This window comes from Scomber scombrus, chromosome 14 (genome assembly GCF_963691925.1).
Source record: "Scomber scombrus chromosome 14, fScoSco1.1, whole genome shotgun sequence".
In the NCBI taxonomy this organism is placed as follows: Eukaryota; Metazoa; Chordata; class Actinopteri; order Scombriformes; family Scombridae; genus Scomber; species Scomber scombrus.
This window is the reverse complement of record NC_084983.1, coordinates 6,081,527-6,101,981: the sequence shown is the minus strand read 5'-3', so window position 1 is coordinate 6,101,981 and position 20,455 is coordinate 6,081,527. Positions and strand designations below refer to the sequence as shown.

At 34.5% G+C, this 20,455-nt stretch overlaps 1 protein-coding gene across 2 annotated transcripts in view; it reads left to right on the top strand.

Moving 5' to 3' along the window:
- Positions 1-17,508: 17,508 nt before the first annotated feature.
- The window catches only part of LOC133993697 (vacuole membrane protein 1-like), a 59,044-nt gene continuing 56,097 nt past the window's right edge, over positions 17,509-20,455 (top strand). Inside the window, exons 1-3 of one of the 2 annotated variants that reach the window (XM_062432711.1) lie at positions 17,509-17,635; positions 19,304-19,403; positions 19,576-19,714. In XM_062432711.1, the coding sequence (XP_062288695.1) occupies positions 19,325-19,403; positions 19,576-19,714 (218 nt within the window). In that variant the 5' untranslated portion in view covers positions 17,509-17,635; positions 19,304-19,324. Of the gene's footprint in view, positions 17,636-19,303; positions 19,404-19,575; positions 19,715-20,455 lie in introns of those variants that run through there. The other variant, XM_062432712.1, reaches the window with a different exon arrangement.

Genomic DNA, 20,455 nt, shown 5'->3' with positions numbered 1-20,455 from the left:
AATAGCGCTAATACTATATAGTGTAGGATGACCAAAATCATGACACACAACAAGGGTCACCTGATAATCATACTACAACAGTTATTTCAGGGGGGAAAAAAATTGTATATTTTTGGGGAATTTTATTGTGAAAAATCGTCAATAGCGTTAATATTAAACAGTGTAGGATGACCAAAATCATGATACACAACAAAGGTCACCTGATAATCATACTACAACAGTTATTTCAGGAGAAAAAAAATTGTATATTTTTGGGGAATTTTATTGTGAAAAATCATCAATAGCGTTTATATTATACACTGTATACTCACCCAAATCATGCTACACAACAATGGTCACCTGATAATCATACTACAACAGTGATTTCAGGAAGAAAAAAGAAGTTTGCATATTTTTGGGGATTTTTATATTGAAATATTTTCAATAGCGTTAATATTATACAGTGTAGGATGACCAAAATCATGCTATACAACAAGGGTCACCTGATAATCATAGTACAACAGTTATTTCAGGGGGGAAAAAAATTGTATATTTTTGGGGAATTTTAATGTGAAAAATCATCAATAGCGTTAATATTATACAGTGTAGGATGACCAAAATCATGATACACAACAAGGGTCACCTGATAATCATACTATAACAGTTATTTCAGGGGGACATTTTTTTAAATATTTTTGGGGAATTTTATTGTGAAAAATCATCAATAGCGTTAATATTATACAGTGTAGGATGACCAAAATCATGATATACAACAAGGGTCACCTGATAATCATACTACAACAGTTATTTCAGGAAAAAAAAAAGTGCATATTTTTGGGGAATTTTATTTTGAATTATCGTCAATAGCGTTAATATTATACACTGTATACTCACCAAAGTCATGCTATACAACAAGGGTCACCTGATAATCATACTACAACAGTTATTTCACGAAAAAAAATGTTTGTTTATTTTTGGGGAATTTTATTATGAAAAATCGTCAATATCGTTAATATTATACACTGTATACTCTCCAAAATCATGCTACACAACAAAGGTCACCTGATAATCATACTACAACACTTATTTCAGGAGAAAAAAAAATTGCATATATTTGGGGAATTTTATTGTGAAAAATCATCAATAGCGTTAATATTATACACTGTATACTCACCCAAATCATGTTACACAACAATGGTCACCTGATAATCATACTACAACAGTGATTTCAGGAAGAAAAAAAAAGTTTGCATATTTTTGGGGAATTTTATATTGAAATATTTTCAATAGCGTTAATATTATACAGTGTAGGATGACCAAAATCATGCTATACAACAAGGGTCACCTGATAATCATACTATAACAGTTATTTCAGAAAAACGTGTTTTTGTTTATTTTTGGAGAATTTTACTGTGAAAAATCGTCAATAGCGTTAATATTATACACTGTATACTCACCAAAATCATGCTATACAACAAGGGTCACCTGATAATCATACTACAACAGTTATTTCAGGGGGGAAAAAAATTGTATATTTTTGGGGAATTTTATTGTGAAAAATCGTCAATAGCGTTAATATTATAAAGTGTAGGATGACCAAAATCATGATACACAACAAGGGTCACCTGATAATCATACTACAACAGTTATTTCAGGGGGGAAAAAAATTGTATATTTTTGGGGAATTTTATTGTGAAAAATCGTCAATAGCGTTAATACTATACAGTGTAGGATGACCAAAATCATGACACACAACAAGGGTCACCTGATAATCATACTACAACAGTTATTTCAGCGGGGAAAAAAATTGTATATTTTTGGGGAATTTTATTGTGAAAAATCGTCAATAGCGTTAATATTATACAGTGTAGGATGACCAAAATCATGATACACAACAAAGGTCACCTGATAATCATACTACAACAGTTATTTCAGGAGAAAAAAAATTGTATATTTTTGGGGAATTTTATTGTGAAAAATCATCAATAGCGTTTATATTATACACTGTATACTCACCCAAATCATGCTACACAACAATGGTCACCTGATAATCATACTACAACAGTGATTTCAGGAAGAAAAAAGAATTTTGCATATTTTTGGGGAATTTTATATTGAAATATTTTCAATAGCGTTAATATTATACAGTGTAGGATGACCAAAATCATGCTATACAACAAGGGTCACCTGATAATCATACTACAACAGTTATTTCAGAAAAACGTGTTTTTGTTTATTTTTGGAGAATTTTACTGTGAAAATTCGTCAATAGCGTTAATATTATACACTGTATACTCACCAAAATCAGACTATACAACAAGGGTCACCTGATAATCATACTACAACAGTTATTTCAGGGGGGGAATTTTATATTGAAATATTTTCAATAGCGTTAATATTATACAGTGTAGGATGACCAAAATCATGCTATACAACAAGGGTCACCAGATAATCATACTATAACAGTTATTTCAGAAAAATGTGTTTTTGTTTATTTTTGGAGAATTTTACTGTGAAAAATCGTCAATAGCGTTAATATTATACACTGTATACTCACCAAAATCATGCTACACAACAAGGGTCACCTGATAATCATACTACAACAGTTATTTCAGGGGGGAAAAAAATTGTATATTTTTGGGGAATTTTATTGTGAAAAATCGTCAATAGCGTTAATATTATACAGTGTAGGATGACCAAAATCATGATACACAACAAGGGTCACCTGATAATCATACTACAACAGTTATTTCAGGGGGGAAAAAAATTGTATATTTTTGGGGAATTTTATTGTGAAATCGTCAATAGCGCTAATACTATACAGTGTAGGATGACCAAAATCATGACACACAACAAGGGTCACCTGATAATCATACTACAACAGTTATTTCAGGGGGGAAAAAAATTGTATATTTTTGGGGAATTTTATTGTGAAAAATCGTCAATAGCGTTAATATTATACACTGTATACTCACCAAAATCATGCTATACAACAAGGGTCACCTGATAATCATAGTACAACAGTTATTTCAGGGGGGAAAAAAATTGTATATTTTTGGGGCATTTTAATGTGAAAAATCATCAATAGCGTTAATATTATACAGTGTAGGATGACCAAAATCATGATACACAACAAGGGTCACCTGATAATCATACTATAACAGTTATTTCAGGGGGACATTTTTTTAAATATTTTTGGGGAATTTTATTGTGAAAAATCATCAATAGCGTTAATATTATACAGTGTAGGATGACCAAAATCATGATATACAACAAGGGTCACCTGATAATCATACTACAACAGTTATTTCAGGAAAATGTGTTTTTGCATATTTTTGGGGAATTTTATTATGAAAAATCGTCAATAGCGTTAATATTATACACTGTATACTCACCAAAGTCATGCTATACAACAAGGGTCACCTGATAATCATACTACAACAGTTATTTCACGAAGAACATTTTTTGTTTATTTTTGGGGAATTTTATTATGAAAAATCGTCAATAGCGTTAATATTATACACTGTATACTCACCAAAATCATGCTACACAACAAAGGTCACCTGATAATCATACTACCACACTTATTTCAGGAGAAAAAAAAATTGCATATATTTGGGGAATTTTATTGTGAAAAATCATCAATAGCGTTAATATTATACACTGTATACTCACCCAAATCATGTTACACAACAATGGTCACCTGATAATCATACTACAACAGTGATTTCAGGAAGAAAAAAAAAGTTTGCATATTTTTGGGGAATTTTATATTGAAATATTTTCAATAGCGTTAATATTATACAGTGTAGGATGACCAAAATCATGCTATACAACAAGGGTCACCTGATAATCATACTATAACAGTTATTTCAGAAAAACGTGTTTTTGTTTATTTTTGGAGAATTTTACTGTGAAAAATCGTCAATAGCGCTAATACTATACACTGTATACTCACCAAAATCATGCTACACAACAAGGGTCACCTGATAATCATACTACAACAATTATTTCAGGGGGCAAAAAAATTGTATATTTTTGGGGAATTTTATTGTGAAAAATCGTCAATAGCGTTAATATTATACAGTGTAGGATGACCAAAATCATGATACACAACAAGGGTCACCTGATAATTATACTACAACAGTTATTTCAGGGGGGAAAAAAATTGTATATTTTTGGGGAATTTTATTGTGAAAAATCGTCAATAGCGCTAATACTATATAGTGTAGGATGACCAAAATCATGACACACAACAAGGGTCACCTGATAATCATACTACAACAGTTATTTCAGGGGGGAAAAAAATTGTATATTTTTGGGGAATTTTATTGTGAAAAATCGTCAATAGCGTTAATATTAAACAGTGTAGGATGACCAAAATCATGATACACAACAAAGGTCACCTGATAATCATACTACAACAGTTATTTCAGGAGAAAAAAAATTGTATATTTTTGGGGAATTTTATTGTGAAAAATCATCAATAGCGTTTATATTATACACTGTATACTCACCCAAATCATGCTACACAACAATGGTCACCTGATAATCATACTACAACAGTGATTTCAGGAAGAAAAAAGAAGTTTGCATATTTTTGGGGATTTTTATATTGAAATATTTTCAATAGCGTTAATATTATACAGTGTAGGATGACCAAAATCATGCTATACAACAAGGGTCACCTGATAATCATAGTACAACAGTTATTTCAGGGGGGAAAAAAATTGTATATTTTTGGGGAATTTTAATGTGAAAAATCATCAATAGCGTTAATATTATACAGTGTAGGATGACCAAAATCATGATACACAACAAGGGTCACCTGATAATCATACTATAACAGTTATTTCAGGGGGACATTTTTTTAAATATTTTTGGGGAATTTTATTGTGAAAAATCATCAATAGCGTTAATATTATACAGTGTAGGATGACCAAAATCATGATATACAACAAGGGTCACCTGATAATCATACTACAACAGTTATTTCAGGAAAAAAAAAAGTGCATATTTTTGGGGAATTTTATTTTGAATTATCGTCAATAGCGTTAATATTATACACTGTATACTCACCAAAGTCATGCTATACAACAAGGGTCACCTGATAATCATACTACAACAGTTATTTCACGAAAAAAAATGTTTGTTTATTTTTGGGGAATTTTATTATGAAAAATCGTCAATATCGTTAATATTATACACTGTATACTCTCCAAAATCATGCTACACAACAAAGGTCACCTGATAATCATACTACAACACTTATTTCAGGAGAAAAAAAAATTGCATATATTTGGGGAATTTTATTGTGAAAAATCATCAATAGCGTTAATATTATACACTGTATACTCACCCAAATCATGTTACACAACAATGGTCACCTGATAATCATACTACAACAGTGATTTCAGGAAGAAAAAAAAAGTTTGCATATTTTTGGGGAATTTTATATTGAAATATTTTCAATAGCGTTAATATTATACAGTGTAGGATGACCAAAATCATGCTATACAACAAGGGTCACCTGATAATCATACTATAACAGTTATTTCAGAAAAACGTGTTTTTGTTTATTTTTGGAGAATTTTACTGTGAAAAATCGTCAATAGCGTTAATATTATACACTGTATACTCACCAAAATCATGCTATACAACAAGGGTCACCTGATAATCATACTACAACAGTTATTTCAGGGGGGAAAAAAATTGTATATTTTTGGGGAATTTTATTGTGAAAAATCGTCAATAGCGTTAATATTATAAAGTGTAGGATGACCAAAATCATGATACACAACAAGGGTCACCTGATAATCATACTACAACAGTTATTTCAGGGGGGAAAAAAATTGTATATTTTTGGGGAATTTTATTGTGAAAAATCGTCAATAGCGTTAATACTATACAGTGTAGGATGACCAAAATCATGACACACAACAAGGGTCACCTGATAATCATACTACAACAGTTATTTCAGCGGGGAAAAAAATTGTATATTTTTGGGGAATTTTATTGTGAAAAATCGTCAATAGCGTTAATATTATACAGTGTAGGATGACCAAAATCATGATACACAACAAAGGTCACCTGATAATCATACTACAACAGTTATTTCAGGAGAAAAAAAATTGTATATTTTTGGGGAATTTTATTGTGAAAAATCATCAATAGCGTTTATATTATACACTGTATACTCACCCAAATCATGCTACACAACAATGGTCACCTGATAATCATACTACAACAGTGATTTCAGGAAGAAAAAAGAATTTTGCATATTTTTGGGGAATTTTATATTGAAATATTTTCAATAGCGTTAATATTATACAGTGTAGGATGACCAAAATCATGCTATACAACAAGGGTCACCTGATAATCATACTACAACAGTTATTTCAGAAAAACGTGTTTTTGTTTATTTTTGGAGAATTTTACTGTGAAAATTCGTCAATAGCGTTAATATTATACACTGTATACTCACCAAAATCAGACTATACAACAAGGGTCACCTGATAATCATACTACAACAGTTATTTCAGGGGGGAAATTTTTTTTATATTTTTGGGGAATTTTATAATGAAAAATTGTCAATAGCGTTAATATTATGCAGTGTAGGATGACCAAAATCATGATACACAACAAGGGTCACCTGATAATCATACTACAACAGTTATTTCTCGGGGGGGAAAAATGTTATATTTTTGGGGAATTTTATTGTGAAAAATCGTCAATAGCGTTAATATTAAACAGTGTAGGATGACCAAAATCAAGATACACAACAAGGGTCACCTGATAATCATACTACAACACTTATTTCATGAGAAAAAAAATTGCATATTTTTGGGGAATTTTATGTTAAAATATTTTCAATAGCGTTAATATTATACAGTGAAGGATGACCAAAATCATGCTATACAACAAGGGTCACCTGATAATCATACTACAACAGTTATTTCATGGGGGGAAAAAATTGTATATTTTTGGGGAATTTTATTGCGAAATATCGTCAATAGTGTTAATATTATACACTGTATACTCACCAAAATCAGACTATACAACAAGGGTCACCTGATAATCATACTACAACAGTTATTTCAGGGGGGAACATTTTTTTTATATTTTTGGGGAATTTTATTGTGAAAAATCGTCAATAGCGTTAATATTATACACTGTATACTCACCAAAATCAGACTATACAACAAGGGTCACCTGATAATCATACTACAACAGTTATTTCAGGGGGGAAATTTTTTTTATATTTTTGGGGAATTTTAAAAATGAAAAATTGTCAATAGCGTTAATATTATGCAGTGTAGGATGACCAAAATCATGATACACAACAAGGGTCACCTGATAATCATACTACAACAGTTATTTCTGGGGGGGGAAAAATGTTATATTTTTGGGGAATTTTATTGTGAAAAATCGTCAATAGCGTTAATATTAAACAGTGTAGGATGACCAAAATCATGATACACAACAAGGGTCACCTGATAATCATACTACAACAGTTATTTCAGGGGGGGAAAAAAATGTATATTTTTGGGGAATTTTATTGCGAAAAATCGTCAATAGCGTTAATATTATACAGTGTAGGATGACCAAAATCATGATACACAACAATGGTCACCTGATAATCATACTACAACAGTTATTTCAGGGAGGAAAAAAATTGTATATTTTTGGGGAATTTTATTGTGAAAAATCGTCAATAGCGTTAATATTATACAGTGTAGGATGACCAAAATCATGATACACAACAAGGGTCACCTGATAATCATACTACAACAGTTATTTCAGGGGGGAAAAAAATTGTATATTTTTGGGGAATTTTATTGTGAAAAATCGTCAATAGCGTTAATATTATACAGTGTAGGATGACCAAAATCATGATACACAACAAAGGTCACCTGATAATCATACTACAACACTTATTTCAGGAGAAAAAAAAATTGCATATTTTTGGGGAATTTTATTGTGAAAAATCATCAATAGCGTTAATATTATACACTGTATACTCACCCAAATCATGCTACACAACAATGGTCACCTGATAATCATACTACAACAGTTATTTCAGGAAGAAAAAAAAAGTTTGCATATTTTTGGGGAATTTTATATTGAAATATTTTCAATAGCGTTAATATTATACAGTGTAGGATGACCAAAATCATGCTACACAATAAGGGTCACCTGATAATCATACTACAACAGTTATTTCAGAAAAACGTGTTTTTGTTTATTTTTGGAGAATTTTATTGTGAAAAATCGTCAATAGCGTTAATATTATACACTGTATACTCACCAAAATCATGCTATACAACAAGGGTCACCTGATAATCATACTACAACAGTTATTTCAGGGGGGAAAAAAATTGTATATTTTTGGGGAATTTTATTGTGAAAAATCGTCAATAGCGTTAATATTATACAGTGTAGGATGACCAAAATCATGATACACAACAAGGGTCACCTGATAATCATACTACAACAGTTATTTCAGGGGGGGAAAAAATTGTATATTTTTGGGGAATTTTATTGTGAAAAATCGTCAATAGCGCTAATACTATACAGTGTAGGATGACCAAAATCATGACACACAACAAGGGTCACCTGATAATCATACTACAGTTATTTCAGGGGGGAAAAAAATTGTATATTTTTGGGGAATTTTATTGTGAAAAATCGTCAATAGCGTTAATATTATACAGTGTAGGATGACCAAAATCATGATACACAACAAAGGTCACCTGATAATCATACTACAACACTTATTTCATGAGAAAAAAAATTGCATATTTTTGGGGAATTTTATGTTAAAATATTTTCAATAGCGTTAATATTATACAGTGTAGGATGACCAAAATCATGATACACAACAAGGGTCACCTGATAATCATACTACAACAGTTATTTCAGGGGGGGAAAAAATTGTATATTTTTGGGGAATTTTATTGTGAAAAATCGTCAATAGCGCTAATACTATACAGTGTAGGATGACCAAAATCATGACACACAACAAGGGTCACCTGATAATCATACTACAACAGTTATTTCAGGGGGACATTTTTTTTAATATTTTTGGGGAATTTTATTGTGAAAAATCATCAATAGCGTTAATATTATACAGTGTAGGATGACCAAAATCATGATATACAACAAGGGTCACCTGATAATCATACTACAACAGTTATTTCAGTAAATTGTGTTTTTGCATATTTTTGGGGAATTTTATTATGAAAAATCGTCAATAGCGTTAATATTATACACTGTATACTCACCAAAATCATGCTACACAACAAGGGTCACCTGATAATCATACTACAACAGTTATTTCAGGAAAAAAAATTTTTGTTTATTTTTGGGGAATTTTATTATGAAAAATCGTCAATAGCGTTAATATTATACACTGTATACTCACCAAAGTCATTCTACACAACAAGGGTCACCTGATTATCATACTACAAGACTTATTTCAGGGGGGAAAAAGTTGCATATTTTGGGGGAATTTTATTGTGAAAAATCATCGATAGCGTTAATATTATACACTGTATACTCACCAAAATTATTTGCACAACTGAAACATCTGTACATTGTTTTTCATTATTTGATAGGTGATGGCAATCTAACCATTTATTAAGCTTTTCAAAGGACTCTGACTCAGGTATGAGCTCCTTTTACATTTTTGACAGTATTGTCTAAAACAATAAACTTTTTTTTTTTTCAGAACTGGTTATATATTTGAGCGATTTAAATATTTGCAACATGGGCATTGGTGTTCTCCTTAAGTCTACTATATTTTCTTATTGGTGGATAACATTTGACTTTGAATATAAAAAAATAGCTTGAGGAAAAATTATTAATATATATATTCTAACATATGTTCTATATCGTGTCAAGACTGTCTCTCCATCCTACATATTCCATATGTGGGGGGGGGGTTGTTTCGACGGCTTGTGTGCACAATATCCACTTACTTTGAGTTTGGGAGAGCTGGTCTACGGGCCCCTCTCTGGATTGCTGCGACTGTCTTTGCTACCCGGGCTGGTGAAAGCATGGCGACTCGTGACACCGGTTTGCCGTTGACCGGCAAACGTGCCAACGTGTGTGCTCGCTCGGAGGGGCAGTGCCGCAGAGAAAAACACATTTTTCTGAAATAACTGTTGTAGTATGATTATCAGGTGACTTTTGTTGTGTAGCATGATTTTGGTGAGTATACAGTGTATAATATTAACGCTATTGCCGATTTTTCACAATAAAATTCCCCAAAAATATGCAAAAAGATTTTTTTCTGAAATGACTGTTGTAGTACGATTATCAGGTGACCCTCGTTGTGTAGCATGATTTTGGTGAGTATACAGTGTATAATATTAACGCTATTGATGATTTTTCACAATAAAATTCCTCAAAAATATGCAAAAAGATTTTTTTTCTGAAATGACTGTTGTAGTACGACTATCAGGTGACCCTCGTTGTGTAGCATGATTTTGGTCATCCTACACTGTATAATATTAACGCTATTGACGATTTTTCACAATAAAATTCCCCAAAAATATGCAAAAACACATTTTTCTGAAATAACTGTTGTAGTACGATTATCAGGTGACCACTGTTGTGTAGCATGATTTTGGTGAGTATACAGTGTATAATATTAACGCTATTGACGATTTTTCACAATAAAATTCCCCAAAAATATGCAACTTTTTTCCCCCTGAAATAAGTCTTGTAGTATGATTATCAGGTGACCCTTGTTGTGTAGCATGATTTTGGTGAGTATACAGTGTATAATATTAACGCTATTGACGATTTTTCATAATAAAATTCCCCAAAAATAAACAAAAAAATGTTTTCGTGAAATAACTGTTGTAGTATAATTATCAGGTGACCCTTGTTGTGTAGCATGATTTTGTTCATCCTACACTGTATAATATTAACACTATTGACGATATTTCATAATAAAATTCCCCAAAAATATGCAAACTTTTTTTTTTTCCTGAAATAACTGTTGTAGTATGATTATAAGGTGACCATTGTTGTGTAGCATGTTTTTGGTGAGTATACAGTGTATAATATAAACGCTATTGACGATTTTTCACAATAAAATTCCCCAAAAATACGCAAAAAATTTTGTCCTGAAATGACTGTTGCAGTATGATTATCAGGTGACCCTTGTTGTGTAGCATGATTTTGGTGAGTATATACTTCCTGCAGCCTGGATGACGACTCGTTTTTGCGAAAATGAGTTTGTAGTCAATAGGTTACCTTACTACGATAGAAAAGAGATATTTGTTATGTTTTAACAATATTTCGTTTATGAGCTATTGATCGCTGAAGTTCGAATCTGCCAATCTCTTTCTAACTTTACCCAAGTCATGCTGCTGCAGACAGAGCTGAGATTGTATATGGAGTCGAAGCATAATTGGAGGGTAGTGTGGTGTTTTAAAACTTGAGTAGGCTTGCTCCCTGTAAATGTTTTTTTCTTTACAATAAATGTTCTTCATATTAAGCTGTATATTTAGCTCTTTAAGGAAAAGGACAAATAGCCTATTTGAAAAAAGGGAATTTTAGCACATATACCGATACATGACACATTAAAACAGAATTGTTGTGGAACTCAAAAAGTTAACTTTACCGTTATTAGTCTGTGTACAAAAGATAATTAGTAACATTAAGTATAACCAATGTATATCAGTAGGCGATTCCTTAACTCTTTGCCAGAGTTTTTAACTTGCCTTTATACTACAACAGCATAACTGAATTCCTGAAATTCAATTATGGCTTTTGGTTTTGGTTTGCCACTCCAAGATTTTCAGTGGCCACATTTTGACACCCTTTAGACATTTCTGGAGAGGCTTCTGATTTAAACAGTCAACTCACAAAAGTCAGTATGTGCGTACTGAAAAAACCCACCATTCCCTATTAATTTGAGTCCTTGTTTCCCCCATTCTTTACATTCCACAAGTGTAGTGCCCTTCACAGTTCCTCGTTAGCTGGTTAAAATGCACCTGCCGCAGCTCGTTGACCTGAGTGTGTGCAACTGTTCACTCCTACTCAAGTTGCTGCTGCTTTTTTCCTCACTCTCTTTCTCATGGTATGGCACTCAATATTTATTCATTGTAAACAGTATATTAGCAGAAGAAATCAGTGAGAATGCATTAAAGGGACAGCTTCAGTTGCACCTGACACAGATAAGACCCACAGTGAGGTTAAACCAGCGGGAAGACGTTCTGTATCCCTCACCAGCTTGTTTATGTGCATAGTGAGGAACATGACCTCTTACCTCTCAAACACAGTCATTTGTTTTCTCAACTCCAGGTTGTTATCTTACTTGGGACGGCCCAAGTGAAAACTCACAGCGCTTCACAATTTTATTTTTAACTGTGGAAACCATTTTAATATCCCAGTATCACCGTGACAACTGTTGCTGATTTAGTTACAGAGGGGTATAAAAACAGAACAGGAAAATTGTGACCTCCTAAGAGTTAGCGCCCCTTCAAAGAGACCATGATCGTGACTGTAATCAACCAGACTCAGAGGATCTAGTGTTCAGTATCAAATACATATATGGGTCAATGACGTATAAGGATTTTCAACAACTCAATTTTAAATAATAAAAACAAGCATATCTGGTGGTGGTTTTTCAAGATTAATTGGCACTGGCCTTAAAAAAAAGTCATTTGGTGCGACCATGATTCATCTTGAAATGTCTTATATAAATAAAAGACCATCATTTACAAAGATTTAAAAAAAAAAATGCAAATACTTTGTTTCCAAACACTTTATATTACTGAAAACTTGTAAAAAAAGATGTGAAGCGTGTTAAGTAAATTAATTTATTTCAAGATGAATCATGGTCGCACCACATGACTTTTTTTATGGCCAGTGCCAATTATTCTTGAAAAAAAACATTAAAATCACTTAATTTCAAATGTATAATATGGATCTTCAGGTACACAACATTCTGAATGTTTGAACTACTGCATTAGATATGCTTTTTTTTTATTATTCTACAATTGAGTTGTTCTAAATCCTTATACGTCATTGACCAATATAAGACATTATGAAATGATCATATCAAATTCAGACAACATACTGCACTTAGCCAAATAAACAAATGAAATATAGAAACTCAGACCAATATTCTGAAAATGTTTTATTGCATATTATAAACATGTATTATTTACATGTATTTATTACATATATTTACATATATTATTCATATTAATAATATATTATTAGTAACATTTATTTACATATATTATGTATGTACTTATTATATTTATTTTATCTAAAAATATATACATTTTCCATTTTAAAATGTTTGTGTGTGTGTGTGTTTAGCAGTATATTACATGCTAGTCAATTGTTTTATATAGTGCTAAATCAGATATATAGATATATCTCAGAAAAGAAAATCTGTATATCAGTGTTCTAGGTTGTTGATCATCTGCCTTGACCATTTAGGTTGAGAAAGAGTGAGGGGGAGAGGGAAGACAGAAAAAGAGAGAGAGGTGGCACCCCCCTCAAGAGGGCAAGGAAACACTCCCAAGAAAACCTTTTTGACAGGAAAAACTTGGAAGAAACCTTGGGAAGGACCACAAATGAGGGAGCCCCCTTTCTGGGCGGACAGGTGCAAAGTCAGGTCAAGTGTTCTGTGGCCATTCTAAGATTTATGTTTATATGTACAGTAAGATCTATGTGTTATGTATATGTAATGTGTGAGAGGGGTGTTTGTGTACTAGATTTCTTCAAAGCGGTCCAACAACTCTAAAGCCATCATGCAAATTTCGAAGTCAGGATCGGTACAGTTGCATTTCGGCGACATCCAGGCGATGACCCCCACAGAAATGGCGACACCCAGGGTGAGTAATCCGGCTATCTTCACTCCAGTCCACAGGCCTGAAGCACAACTACTCCACCATCTAAACACACACATGTTACACAAATAAGTCAAAGAATAAGATAATTCTTTTTTGAATGCTTTTACAGATAAAAAGCTTTATAAATACCATTCAAAGAACCTATCACTGATCTGCAGCTACTCAGGAATATACTTATATATTTTTTTACAGAGCATTACATGACAGACATCTACCTTCCAGTCTCTGCATTTTGGTTCTTTTTGTCCTGCAATGAGACAGATTCAGTACATATCTCAGAAGTAGGCCAACTTCTGATAAACAGCACTTTAAGGAACAGTTGGAGTATTTAGAATATTTTGAGAAATTACATGAAAAGATGACTAACTCATATTTTTCTAGTAAATATAAGTGAGCAGCTATTCAGCTTAGCACAAAGATAGGAAACCGGGGTAAACAGCTAGCATGGTTGTGTCTGAAGGTACACCAGAACATCTAAAGCTTGTTTAAATACTCCTCTATCTCATTTTTATAAAGATGTATACATACCTTTTTGATTTCAGTATCTTTACTACTTAAGGCTTCCTTGATCTTCTCCAATTTGTACTAAAAAATACATTAAAAAATGTATCAGCTATGTTACATAACTTCAACTGAATGAATGTGCTATTTGGACTGGTCAGCAGTTTGGAGGAAAATATATATCATCACATTAATATTAGTGAAGAACTCTGTTTTACCTGTAATTCCTCATCTGTAGTTCTCATTTTTTCAAGATGTTCTTTGTATTTATTGGCCAGAGAGAGTTTGTCCATCTGGAAGAGAAGCAGCTTAGTAAGAGTGGGGTCCAAAGGAGCATGCTGGGAATTTCTTTTTTTAAACTGTAGCTGTGGGGTTTTTTTCTATCAACTTCAAACATTCATGATCAATGTTTAGTATAGTTTAGTATTGTATATAACAGTATATATAGTGTAGTCGTACTTCAGCCGTCAAATTCTTATTCTCAATCTTCTTATCCTGCACAAAGAAATGGGATCAGGTTTAGAAATCAACACCAGTTAAGGTGTGAGCTACTGAACAAGCCACACTGCCAGGTCACTGGCTAATGTATCATTTCATAGTCCTGCTTGACTCTAGTTGTGCATTAAAAGAAATGTAAGCATGCAACTCACCATCTTTCTCATGTAAATTAATTTATCCTTAAGAATCTTTTTTTGTTCCTCCTTGAACAAAAGCTGCTCTGTCTGAGCTTCTTCTGCTGATGCAACCTGAATTTTAAAAAAACAACCACCAAGAATATATAAGCTCTCATATCATATTTTGAAAAGGTGCACATGGAAATGAAATGTACTTCTGGGAATAACAAAGTGTGCAAAGATTGGTTCTTAGCCTGTTATTATTACATTACAGAAAATAAATGGTGAATTTTAGACACTGTGTATAAAAGTCAGTTTCCTGACATGATGAGTATATTACATTTAAAAAAGTACATTTTAGTTAGTTAGGTATCATACTCTTTCACTTTTTAGATGAGTTCCTTGTTCTCAGCTACAGTCTGATTTATAAGTTCCTCGAGTGCAAGACCAGCTTCAATCGTCTTATCGTAAAGCTCCTTCTCTTTTCTGTGCCTGGTTCTTGCTCATGCAGTTTTTCTCCTAAGGTTTTCCTGTTGGCTACACTCACCTTGTGCGTTTCCTTGGCTTTTTCTCTCCTGTTTAAGTTGACGTGTTGCCTACTTCTGTCTTCTGCCTGACTAAGATCTACTGACTGTCTGTGTGATGTCACATTCTATATGTCATCACAACAGTCACAGACCCTATATGTAAACATTAATTCTAAGCAGGCTTTGATTATGTACTGTGTTCACAGCGAAAATTAAAGCCCCCCCCCCCACCACTTAAAATATATTATGTTTTGTTGTTATATTTTATGCTATATGCAGTTTGCTTACTGTAACTTTATTTGAATATTTGACCTTCACTGTGCAAATGTATGTATGTACAGAGAAAACTAGAAAGCAGGCTATTTTTACATGTCTGGAGGGTACCTTTAAACAGTCAACTCACAACAGTCAAACAACTGTTCACCTCTACTCATGTTGCTGCTGCTTCTTTCCTCACTCCCTTTATTTTGGTATGGCACTCAATATGTATTCAATGTAAACAGTATATAAGAACTACAATTATTTAAAAACATGATTGGGCCTAAAGCAGAGCTGATAGGAAATAAAGTTACAGATCATTCATTGCAATCAATATTCATCATAGAACATTGTGAAACAATGAAAACTGTACAAACATTGCACTGGAGTCCACCTAAGGATTTAATGCATTCAATGGGTTTCTACAAATGACCTATAGAGGGCAGCAATACACCTTTGCTGCAACTTATCCGACATAAATTTCACCAGAAGAGGAAGAAGATAGACTGGATGGATGTGTGGAGGTTGCATAGCTAATCTTTATCAAAGTTAATTTCATTAATTTAATGTACAAAGAATTTATTTCAGAAAGAGATTGCTGTCGAGGTGTAATGAGGTATTATGATGATACTAGGAAAAACAGGTCTACATTTTTTAACCATCAAATATTATTAAAGCAAATATTAATTCAGTGGAGTTAATATTCTTTAACCTCTTTTCTTTCAGGGAAGTTGGATGTGTTCATATACTGTTACTGGGGAAGACCCGAGATGCCACTGTTGCCGTGACAAAAGGAGCAGGACTCTCGTTTTTTCTGAGTGAATGTTTTTACCAGGTACTTCATATCAATGAAACACATAACTTATGACTGATAAATTGCCTCACCTCTTCATTTATTGTGAAGTTTCACTGCAACGCTGTAGTTTTAAACGGCTCGAGTGCTTTGGTGCCCATTACTGCTTTCTGCATCAGTCTCAATTTTGACAATCCCTCCAAACATGAACTAAATGACCTATCAGCAATTTTACCTGTCAGCAGTATTACCGGTCAAGGCCTAATAGGAAGTAACTTATCTGACTTCATTGCTAAGACTCCTGAGCAGCTGCCAGAGGCTGTGCTTGACACAGCTATCATCCATGTCTTGCACTTTAAGGTAGAATACTTATTTCTGCTCCATGTCACCAGAGTCCCATGGTGATGTGAGAAATGGCACTGAAGGCTTTGTCCTCTTGAAACCTACTACCACTGCAACTTTATAATAAGATCCCAAGAGACAATAACTCAAAAACTCTGTTCATGCCCAATCATCACAACTTCAACCAGTGGAAACAATGTCACAGAGAGAGTTCAAAAGTACTTTATTCACTTTCACTCTGATACACAAGATGAAACTGAAAGTCAAACATGGCGATATACAGCTGAGGTCCTCTGTCTCTAGTTATGACCTGAAAAATGTGATGTCCTGAGGTGTTTTTTCAATTTGGGAGCTAGTTGAGCTCTCTTTGCCCAAATACCATCCATTCAGTCTCTGCGTGAAACCTACTGAGGACTGAGAAGTGTTAGAAGTGCGCTCCAGGAAAGTGATCCACTTATTTATAGATCTTTTAATTAGACTGGCTCTCTGGAGGTTTTACCAGGCAAATGATGAAATATCTCCTTCTTTCTGTCTGTTTTCTGTCGGCCTGCTCTCCCCTCCCCCTGAAAATCCTGTATCAGTGCTCTATCCCTCCCTGGCCCCCTCCATCACCACACCCTGCTCTCAAGTTGTGATGCAGTTCATGGGTAGCGTACTTTTGCCCTATATTACCACTGGGGCTCCACCACAGGTTTATTTGTGCCCGGAGCTCATTGTGGATTAAACATCAGCTGAACGGTGAGTTTATTCCCTCTGCAGAATGCATTGCTAAAAACTTATAGAGCACATTACAACATTGTTGCTTTGATTTACACTTTGTGAATGTATAGTCTCTCTCCAGTGCACTGTGGTTATCTCAGATTCAAACATGAGAATTTACTGTAGCTCATTAAATTTCTTATCCTGAGTGTTCTGTGTTGAGTTACACATTGTCTCTCTCACTCGAGAGTTACTCAACAGGTCTAGGTTGTTTTGGTTGGAGCCATTGCGCAATCAAGTGCTCGAGCTGAGCTGCGCTACTGTGTCTGTCTCACACAGGCAGTAGTGTTATGAGACTGTTTACTAGGTACTGGTTTTAAATAATGCGGTGGAATAAAATGAATAATCAAATGAATTGTGGCATAGAATAAAGAACACACACAGTTGAAGTCGATATGCATGTTTTCCCCAAAGCTGCCTGTTTGGCACCAATCTCTATAATTTGTTGTTACTAAAAGGATATTTCACATTGACGCACTTGGTTGAGCCCTTTTGTTGGACTGTGCTTTGTTCTCAGTGCAAGAGGAGAAATGATAGGGTGCATTTAATACTATTGTGCGTGGGTTTCCAACGCACGTGTATGCTCAAGGTTTAAGGTCTGTGATGAAAAAGCTTTTGTTTGTGTTTCCCTGAGAAGGCCAAGAGTAGCTCTCCAAATGCCTCGCAGTCTAATTGTCTGAGAAGATTTTTATTTTCCTCAGTGTGACACTGAAATTGCACAAATCTGACTGCTGAGTAATCACAGCCTCAGCGCTTGTAATACGTCTATCTGTGTTTGTCCTTCAGAATAACACTCAACACCTAAACATGGTGGATCTACAAAGTGGACTTGGTACTTCAGCATGACTGCCAATGGAGGAATGATTTCAAGTGTATGGGGAAAGAATGAATGCAATTTTCACAAACCTAAGAATATATCAGTTACATGCAGGTTCTGAAGAGACTTAATAGACCACTGTAATGTCAGAGCTGTACAGTGTAGCCTAACAGCCCAGTGAGCGTGAATGCATGGAAACAGGAGCCAGAGGCCCAGACCTAGGGCACAGGATAGAGGGATTAAGCTCTGAGAGTTTGTGTGCGTGTGCGTGTGTGGGCGCGCGTGAGCCACTGACAATTCCACCAGATGGTGAGCTGCATACCTCTGTGTCAGTCCCCATCTCACTGCTCAATGACAGATTCCTGAGAGACCTGAGGCTCTGTAGTGAGACACTCTACACTTGAACTTGTACTTGTGCGTGTGAATTAGTGTGTGTGGGTAAACATAATTAAGAATCTAAAAGCAAAATCGTATACATTTGCACACTATTATTGATATCTATCAATGTTCCTTCCACGGTGTGCACCTCTTGATCACCAGGGGGCGGACAGAATGAGTGTTCACACAGAAAAATTAACAAGAATTGCATTCTTCTCCCAGTGTCAACATTGATTCTAATTAAGGAACTCATTAGGTCATGCACGGGCCTGATTGGGTTACCAGTAATCTGCAAGATTTGCTAGCAGAGAAAAACACTGGCTGGTCAGGCATGTTTGAGTGTGGATGCTCTGTGTCGTCGTGTCTGACTCTGGATTGGTTTTAGGGGTCGGGTCAGTTTCAGTACGGAGTGTGTGATGCTGTGCTGAAGGCCCTCTCTCCTCTCTGAGCAGGATTCCTTGCTGGTGAACAAGATGGCAGAGAGCGGGGCAGAAGGTGAACTACCTCAGAGGCGTCTTGTTGTCAAAGAACAGAAAAATGGCGAGCTGACAGGTAAAAACAAAGTACATCTAATGCACCACTGAGCCACAGATCAAACCTATTCTTACATATACTTTTTCTAATAGTGCTATCAGTGCTAAATTACCATTTGAAATAGTGTAGTTTCATTTGAAAATGCTTGTGTGCACATGTTTGTGTGTGTCTTTGTACTCGGTGCCGCTAGACTGTGCGCCATCTGTAGATGAGAGGAAGCAGAGAGAAAGGGAGGAGCGTGAATCCCTGGTGTTGTGGAAGAAACCTCTGCTCACACTCCACTACTCCTCCCTAGAGCTGCTCATCACCCTTAAAGAGTGGACAAGGAGGTAAGGTCAAGGGTGCGATGCAGTCTCCTTCCCCTGAAAACGCTGCCCTGTCTGCATGTCATGAATGAATGCATTTGCTCAATAAAGGTTTCTTCTTGAATGGGGAATCAAAAATACATTTATATGTGTCCGACATCGATACAAAAACAATTTAGTGAGCAGCTTAAAGGAGATAATAAGGTAATTATCACAGGTTTGGACTCATTTTAAGAGTTTGACTAAAAAGCAGCTTGGAATAACGAGTTGTAAAAGGGTAAGGGTTAGATAAATGCAGATTAAACTATAATTTTAAATTCAGGTTTGACTAATAAAGATTTTGGTATGAATTATTTCTGTACTGGTGGCGCTACAGCATTGACAGCAGCTAGACAGTGTTTATGTGATGTTAGTTTTATTTATAAAGTTGCTTGCGCTGCTTGTTGTTAGGCAAACAGAGGGCATGGTGGCTGTGACAAAAAAATAGCCTTCATGCACTCACACTAAAGTACAAACCCAGAAACAACACCAGACAGACAGGAGGAGACCTTGATTGTCTTAGCGCTATCATCCAAGAAGGCCTTCTCCCTCATAGTTTAGTCTTCAGTTAGAGGTTTTATGAAACCAATAATGCTGCCCAAAAAAGAGAGATCACAGGATTTATCTTTTTTTTTTCTCATTGCCCTTGTTCCTACTCCTGATAGAGCTGACAAGGTCTTTCCACCCTGCCGACAGATGTTACCTCACCCACAAAGAAATACCCTC